This window comes from Pipistrellus kuhlii, unplaced genomic scaffold, assembly GCF_014108245.1.
Source record: "Pipistrellus kuhlii isolate mPipKuh1 unplaced genomic scaffold, mPipKuh1.p scaffold_m20_p_19, whole genome shotgun sequence".
NCBI lineage: Eukaryota > Metazoa > Chordata > Mammalia > Chiroptera > Vespertilionidae > Pipistrellus > Pipistrellus kuhlii.
The window spans coordinates 8,875,986-8,885,089 of NW_023425504.1; the positions used below are offsets into that span (position 1 = coordinate 8,875,986).

The following is a 9,104-nucleotide window of genomic DNA, read 5'->3' on the forward strand; positions in this document are numbered from 1 at the left end:
ATTATTTTACATGTTTATATGGGCATTAATAAAATCCAAAAGGATCTGTAGCAAGCTACAAATAGTGTTCTTTCCAGGAAGATGAGATTATATAGGAACCTTTATGATTTGTGTATCTCTATAAATTTTTACAACAATCATAAAAAGAGCTATTTTCTGCCCAGGCAGGGTGGCTCAGTTGATTGAGCATCATCCCGTGCACCAAAAGATTGCCAGTTTGATTCCCGGTCAGGGCACATACCTAGGTTGTAGGTTCCATCCCCAATGGGGCACTTATGGAAGGCAACTGGTCTCTCCTCTCTCCTCTCTCCTCTCTCCCCTCTCCCCCTCTCTCTTCCCTCCTCTCCTCTCCCTCCTCTCTCTCCGCTCCTCTCCTCTCCTCTCCTCTCCTCCTCCTCTCCCTCTCCTCCTCCCTCTCTCCCCTCTCCTCCTCGCTCCTCTCTCCTCGTCTCTTCCGCCTCTCTCTCCTTCTCCTCTCCCTCTCTCTCCTCTCTCTCTCTCTCCTCTCTCTCGCTCTCTCTCTCTCTCTCCTCTCTCTGCTCTCCTCTCTCTCTCCCTCTCCTCCCTCCGCCTCCTCTCCTCTCTCCTCTCTCCTCTCTCCTCTCTCTCCTCTCTCTCTCCCTCTCTCTCCCTCTCTCTCCCTCTCTCTCTCTCTCTCTCTCTCTCTCTCTCTCTCTCTCTCTCTCTCTCTCTCTCTCTCTCTCTCTCTCTCTCCAGGTGAGTATTTAAAAAAGAGAGAGCTATTTCCATTTTGAAAAACTTCAAGCATTTATGCAAAGGTTTTTTTAATTTCTCTAAATACTAAAGATTACTTGAAATTATCTCTATTGTAGGTTTGCAGTGTGCAGTGTAACTGTCAGTTTTCCTTGAAAACATATATTTGCAACAAATATAAATGTAAGGGTACTGCATTTATTAACTAAAACAAGACTTGTTTTGAGGTATTTCCCCCCACCAAATGTCCCCCTCTTTATCCCCCGTCCCCCCACCACTCGATTCCTGCCCCGCTCCAGGCTCTAGGCCTTTACCACTCTTATGTCTATGTTCATGGGCAAGATTTTAGGTTTTAATGCTATTAGTTTACCTCAAACAGTAATCACTATAAAATGTGAATTTGTTTTCATCTACCTGGTTTTGGCAATGCTCAGTTAAACTTTGCACAAAAGCTAAAGTATTAATAATTTAGAAAAGCTGCATTTAATAATAAAATAAACAGCATTATTTCATTAACAAAAGACAAAGATTATGTTGCTGTTGGCTATTCCTTTTAATGAAAGGAAGGGTAGTGGGAAAATCCAAATAACAGAAAATGCTCTTAGTGGGTTTCTTAAATATACTCATATCCATACACCCAGAACTGTAGAATAGTAAGGCTGATAATAAATGTTTTATAAATTTTATTTTATTGTGGTAAGAACACTTAACATGAGATCTACTCTGTTCACAAATATTTCAGTGTACACAACACTTTTGTTGACTATAGGTACAATGTTGTACAGCAGATCTCTAGACCATACTCATCTCACATATTTGAGACTTTATGTCCGTTGATTAGTAACTCCCATCTCAAACACTCACCAACCCCTAGCAACCACCATTCTACTCTCTGCTTCTATGACTTTGACTATTTCAGACACTTCATGTAAGTGGAATTTTGCAGTATTTGTCCTGTGACTGGTTTGTTTCACTTAGCACAATATTTGCCAAATATTGTTTCTGCTAATTTCTTCTTTGCTATAAATGGGAATAGAGCAGAGGGCAAGAGTTTCCATGGGCAGTTTTAAAACACTGAAATAGTGCCTTTTTGCTGCCATAACATTTATTAAATATATTTTATTGATTTTTTTTTTTTTTTACAGAGAGGAAGGGAGAGAGATAGAGAGCCAGAAACGTCGACGAGAGAGAAACATTGACCAGCTGCCTCTTGCACACCCCCTACCGGGGATGTGCCCGCAACCAATGTACATGCCCTTGACCGGAATCGAACCCGGGACCTTTCAGTCCGCAGACCGATGCTCTACCACTGAGCCAAACCGGCTTCGGCTGCCATAACATTTTCAAAATTGGTAGCAGGATACTGTAGTTATTAGGATCAAATGTCTGGAAACCTACATAAGATACTTCTAGAAGATAGTGGAGCTCTAGTGCAGTGTGTTTCAGAAAGAAATGCACATAAGCGATCCATTAGGGTACAGGAAGAAAACATCAGAATTTCAATGTCTATTTTTACCCCATTATTTAAAAGTTTTATATTAAGTGTAATAGGGCAGTATTTGTGCATATAATTTATAAACATAGACAGCTGATACTTGCTTGAACACTTTCTACTGATTACGGTGAGGAGAGTGTGTGGAAGAATACTAGCCTTTCAATAGGAACCCACTACATCACAATGCTGTTTCAACATTCCACCCTATGACTCAGAGAAGAATAGGCTTCCAGATAAGTTCAGCAGATAGGTCCCTATGGAATGGGAGTGATGGAGAAAGAATCCGAGAACTTAGACAAAACCAGAATCCTAGTGAATGGTGGGCAGTATATGTGAACAAACTTTTGTCTAAGTTGTTTTTGGAAGCAGCTCAGGGATTTTTGTCTTTTGTTACAGAAAACAGAACTGTCTCCTCAGGACCTAGTTTACTAACTGTCTTCCTGGCAGTGGTGTGCATTGCAGCTCTGATGCTTCCTACACTGGGGGATGTGGAATCGCTGGTGCCTCTCTACCTCCACTTAAGTGTGAATCAAAAATTAGTGGCTGCTTACATCTTAGGTAAGTAGTTTAAAGATTTGGGACATATGTGTAGGCAATATGTATGGCTTGGAGGTGGTAGTGATGGTCTTATGTATATTGGATGATGGTGGTGGTGTTGGTTTGATTTTTTTTTTTTTTATCAAAACATAAACAAGAGATTGCTTTAAAAACATGTTGAGGCCAAGTACATTTTAAGATTTAATTTTTGACTCACATTTAGTTCTTTTTAGTTTATTTAGTACCTGATACTGTATTCAATTATCTTATTTTTACTGACTTACAATGGCATAAAATGTGTAAAATGCATATATTCCATGATACAGCTTTTCTACTTCAAGGAATTGATCCTAGGGAACACTTAGACAAAGTATATACAGCGATAGAGATGAACAGTGTGGCTTGTTTAATATTGTGAACTTTTCTCTTTATTTTTATTAATTTCAGAGAGGAAGGGAGAGGGAGAGGGAGATAGAAACATCAATGATGAGAGAGAATAATTGATTGGCTGCTTCCTGTATGCTCCCCAGTGGGGATTGAGCCCATAACCTAGTCATGCACTATGACCTCCTAGTTCATAGGTTGATGCTCAACCACTGAGCCACACAGGCTGGATAATGAACCTTTCTCTTTAAACCAATTCCCCTTTTTCCTGTTAAGGCATTTTTGTCAGTCATCCTAATTTGAAAATTTATAATTACTTCAATGGAACATTTATTCAGTACCTGCCTAACGTGTGAAGGATTAAGGTTCTAGTGATGAATAACTCTTTGCTCAGAGTCTCTCATCTCTTTTGAGATGCCCATTTTTTTTTTTTAGTTTAATAAATCTTTATTGTTCAGATTATTACAATTGTTCCTCTTTTTCTCCCATAGCTCCCCTCCACCCCGTTCCCACCCCACCCTCTACCTTAATCTCTCCCCCCCACTGTCCTCATCCATAGGTGTATAATTTTTGTCCAGTCTCTTCCTGTATCCCCAAAATCCCTTTCCCCCTGAGAATTATCAATCCCTTCCTATTCTATGTACCTGATTCTATTATATTCACCAGTTTATTCTGTTCCCCAGATTTTTAATTCATTTGATTTTTAGATTCACTTGTTGATAGATATGTATTTGTTGTTCATAATTTTTATCTATTTTTTTCTTCTTTCTCTTCTTAAAGAATACCTTTCAGCATTTCATATAAAACTGGTTTGGCAGTGATGAACTTTAGCTTTTTCTTATCTGTGAAGCTCTTTGTCTGACCTTCAATTCTGAATGATAACTTTGCTGGGTAGAGTAATCTTGGTTGTAGGTTCTTGCTATTCATCACTTTGAATATTTCTTGCCATTCCCGTCTGGCCTGCGTAGTTTCTGTTGAGAAATCAGCTGACAATCGTATGGGTGCTCCTTTATAGGTAACTAACTGCTTTTCTCTTGCTGCTTTTAATATTTTCTCTTTGTCTTTTGTTCTTGGCATTTTAATTATGACTTGGTGTGGTCCTTTTTGGATTCCTTTTGTTTTGAGTTCTGTGCGCTTCCTGGACTTGTAAGTCTATTTCTTTCCCCAGGTGGGGGAAATTTTTGGTCATTATTACTTCAAATAGGTTTTCAGTATCTTGCTCTCTCTCTTCTTCTGGCACCCCCATAATTTTGATGTTGGTTCGCTTGAAGTTGTCCCAGAGGCTCCTTACACTATCTTCAACTTTTTGGATTATTTTTTCTTTTTTCTTTTCTGGTTGAGGGTTTTTTACTTCTTTGTATTTAAATCTTTGACCTGATCCTTGCGATCCTCTAGTCTGCTGATAGATCTCTCTATAATATATACTTTTTATTTAAGTCAGTGTATGTATAATTTCTAGTTGGTCCTTTTTTATATCCTCGAGGGTCTCACTAAATTTATTGGCCTTTTCTAGAAAATGAAAAATCTTATAACTGTGGTTTTGAACTCTATATCCAATTATTTGCTCTCCTCCATTTCTTTCATTTGTGATCTGTTTCTTTGTCTCCGCATTTTGGCTGCTTCCCTGAGTTGATAGAGTGACTTTGTGTGCTAGGTCTCCTATATGGCCCAGTGGCTCAGCCTCCCCAGTTACCGGAGGTGGACAATCTTGGTGCACCCCTTTGTAGGCTGTGTGCACAGTCTTGCTGTAGTTAAGCCTTGATTTTTGTTGGTATCACTGGAAGGAATTGACCTCCAGGCCAATTGGCTGTGAGGAACAGCTGTGTCTACACTGGGAGAACTTCTGTGCTGGAGATACCCTTATGAGACACGACTTGCAAAAAGCCTCTGTGCTCAGCTTGAATGGGGCAGAGTCTTAGGGCAGAGCAGAGAACATTTGTTTCCCTGTCAGACCTGCCCTAAGTGGCCCCTGGGTCTTAGTGTCCCATGAATTGCTGCAAGCACCTCTGAGAGAAAGCTGCCCTTGAGTTTTGCCTGCTACCAGACAGTCCAGTTTCTCCCCGAATGAGTCTGGGTCCCCAGAGTCTCACCCATAACTGGAGTTCAGTGCAGTTGGGAGCTTTTGTCTGCCTCCTGCTTGAAAAAGGCAGCCGTGAACTCAATTGCCTGCCCTCTCCACACATGTGCCTAAGTACCTCTGACTTCCGTAGCTCCTCTGAGTCTCAGTGTGCTTTTCTCTAGAATTTCCACTCAACCAGCTTTCCTGTCGTTCTGGATGATGTCTGTTTTTTCTTTTATTTGTAGTTTTGAAATTGTTGTGTGAGGCAGCAATTTAGGTGTTTACCTATGCTGCCATCTTGGTTTCTCCAAGTTGCCAACTCTTTTCATTATTCCTTGGTACATTCTCTTGTTTTAAAAAAATAATAATAAATAAAAAAATAAATATATATATATATATATATATATATATATATATATATATATATATATTATTGATATTTCAGAGAGGAGGAAGGGAGAGACATAGAGAGCTAGAAACGCAGATGAGAGAGAAACATCGACCAGCTGCCTCTTGCACACCCCCCACCAGGGATGTGCCCGCAACCAATGTACATGCCCTTGACCGGAATCGAACCTGGGACCTTTCAGTCCACAGACCGACGCTCTAGCACTGAGCCAAACCGGCTTCGGCTAAAAAAAAAATATATATATATATATATTTTATTGCATTTTAGAGAGAGAGGAAGGAATAGGGAAAGAGAGATAGATACATCAACAAAAGAGGAAGTCATTGATTGCCTTCTGCATGACCCCTACTGGGGGATCAAGCCCACAACCTGGGCATGTCCCCTGACTGGGAATTGAACTGGTGAGTTGTTGGTTCCTGTGTTGATGCTCAACCACTGAGCCACATTAGGCAGGCTGGTGCATTCTCTTCCTAATTTCAAAATTGTTTTCTAAATTGTCTCCCTATCTTCTGACTATGTCCCTTCTCTTCCTATTTCTGTCTTTTCCCATTATTCCACCCCCCCCCCAAAAAAAAAAATCTATTATATTGCTGTCAGATTGCTTTCCATTCTGTTTTGGTTTCACTACCAACACTCCCTGCTCAAAAACCTTCAATGATTCCCCATAGTCCAGGAGTGGCGAACCTTTTTACTGCCAACGGACATTTGTATATTTATAACATCATTAGAGGCCCAGTGCAAGAGGGCACAGGTCAAGCCAAGGGACCCCCACCAGTGCATGATCGTGGCCAGGGAGGGATGTGGATGTTGGCTAGCCTTGGAGAGGTCTGGGAGGGCTACAGGATATGATCAGCCCATCTTTTTCAATCCTGATCTGCCAGACCCCAGCAACAACTCTAACCTGCAGTTCAGAGCATCTACCCCTAATGGTCAGTGCACATCATAGCAACTGGCTGACTGTCTGTTCCCTGGTGGTCAGTGCACATCATAGCAAGCAGTTGAATGGACTTAGCATATTTCGTTTTGATTGGTTAAATGACCAAACGGACGACCAGACACTTAGCACATTCGGCGTTTATCATATAGGATTCTTGGGCCATACAAAAGTATCTGCTTAAAAATTAGCCTGTTATATTTGGTCAAACATTTAATTAAGTAACCCTAATACCTTGGCAGGGCCAGACCAAATGATTTTGAGGGCCTTATATGGTCTACTGGCTGGATGTTCCATACCCTTGCCAGAGTCTATAAAATGAAGTATAAATCTATAGTTTGGCATTTAAGACTTTCTATGCTCTGAGATCTATCTGAGCTACTCTTGTCTAGTTGCTGCCCTACATAAATCCTTAATTAGAGTGGTTAGGTTACTTATTGGTTCTCATCCATGCCCTTGCCCTTGCCCTTCCCTCACTTTAATCTCTGCCCATCTCATTGTTCTGTATTTTTTCTGTTCATCTTTAGGCTTATTTCAGCTTTACATTTTGGGGTATGTTTTCTGACTGCTCAGTCCCACATTTGTGGTTTTTAACCACTCATTTGGGACTGAACGTTTTATTAAATTTTTTATGGTTTTATGTATGGAATCTTTCAGGGGTACTCCACTTCTGTCTCTTTGTGGCCCTAGGGCCCTGGGGTGCAAATAGGCCCACAAAGTTTTTGTTGATGAAGTCCTCTGGCTTTACTGACACTTTAATGGCACATTTGCTATTATTATATAGCTGACGTGATTGGATACACTGGGAAGTTAAAAATTAGCTATGTTCTGACACTAAATATATCCAGTGACTGCCCTTTGCTATAAATTGGATTTCTTCTGTAAAATAACAACTAAATTCAAATTGACTTAAAGCTCTTAGTAGAGTATCTGCTTATGTGCTGTATTTTATTTGCTCATTGAGGGCTAAACAATTGCTTATTGAATGGAAAATTTTGTAAAATGCATGTTTTTAACGTATAATAACAACTAAATTCAAATTGACTTAAAGCTCTTAGTAGAGTACCTGCCTATGTGCTATATTTTATTTGCTCATTGAGGGCTAAACAATTGCTTATTGAATGGAAAATTTTGTAAAATGCATGTCTTTAACTGTTCTTCATTTTGTTTTCTTTCAGGTCTTATCACAATGGCTATATTTAGAACATGAGCAAGGAATTCGATTGACTTCTGAAGTAAATCTATCTTGAAAATATGAATGTGGACTGCCTTTTATCTCTATTTCACTCCATTAATATGCTATAAACTATTGAATGATTCACAGTGATTATAAATATATAATATATATTTTAAATTACTTTATAATTTTATTCAAAGGACTCCAGCACATTATGTTATAAATAAAACAACACACACACACACACACACACACACACACACACACCAGGATGCTTCTGAGTAACAATGAGGAAATTCTTTGAGGAAATTCTTTTTATATCTAAACCTCTTGTGCATAAAATAACTTTAATGAAAACATTTGTTATTTTCTCATCTTTTTGCTGATTCACTTTAAATTTAATTGTTAGGCTCATGTGTCCTTCAAAGTTAGTTAAAGGCCTAAAACAGCAAACTGACTAGCCTAAAAATAAAATTACATTTATTTCCTTGCTACAGACATCAACATTATTATGTAAATTATACCTTGGCTTCTATTATAAACAGTTGCCATGGTGTTTCTGAAATAAGAGTTTTACAGTTAATGTGTGGGAGGGGTTTTTTTTTGTGTGTGTGTGTTTTTTTTTTATAAAGCACAAAGTATTGAGGAATCATTTTTATTCTAGGGCTCACAGAAGACAGGACATATTTAATTCATCTTCTGAATTACAGAATAGGTTGGGGTCCAGATACCAAACATGTGGGGTTATTTTAAACCTCATAAAAGTAGGCTGACCTCTCTTATTTGGCCTAAGAAACCTAAAGGAAGATAGGCATGTGTTTGGTTAGTGGTTCACCTTGGCTTTATCTCTGGATAATGAGGAAAAATCTGTTTTTTTTCTCCCCAGCCTCTTGCCTGACTGTAAGAGACTAGGCCAGGTTGGGATTACCAGATAACAGATGGTTTATGTGGAGTTGCTTTTTCACAAACCCTACGCCAAGTATATAAAATCCTTGATATCTGTGTCTATTTTATATCAGTCACCAAGACATTTTTAAGTTTATATTTATTATTAAAACAACTGTATGGAAAAGTTCCTGAAGCACAACTATTTACATTTCTTTGTAGCATCTTCTGATCTCTAACATATATATGCAGTTTTAACTGTTACTGTCATATTTAGGATTTTTATCTGAGAGCACAATGCATTAAGAGTCTCAATTGTTTTTTTCAGATCTTTTTACAGAATGAACTTGCGCACTGCTACTATAGTTTTCAAGGAGTATATGTAAACACAAAATGTATGCCTGAGGTTGGTTTTAGCAAGAAACAGTTCTTTGAGTCTAACCTAAAAGCTTTTACATACACTCTTTCACAGAAAATCCTGATTGGTTTAACCATTTGGGGAGCATAAAT

General features: G+C 38.9%; 1 protein-coding gene across 3 annotated transcripts in view; it reads left to right on the top strand.

The window, feature by feature from the left end:
* MOSPD1 (motile sperm domain containing 1) overlaps positions 1-9,104 on the top strand; it is a 39,180-nt gene that overhangs the window by 29,166 nt on the left and 910 nt on the right. For 2 of the 3 annotated variants that reach the window (XM_036443364.2, XM_045583502.1), the window contains exons 5-6: positions 2,606-2,767; positions 7,711-7,941. In XM_036443364.2, the coding sequence (XP_036299257.1) occupies positions 2,606-2,767; positions 7,711-7,742 (194 nt within the window). In that variant the 3' untranslated portion in view covers positions 7,743-7,941. Of the gene's footprint in view, positions 1-2,605; positions 2,768-7,710; positions 7,942-9,104 lie in introns of those variants that run through there. The other variant, XM_045583501.1, reaches the window with a different exon arrangement.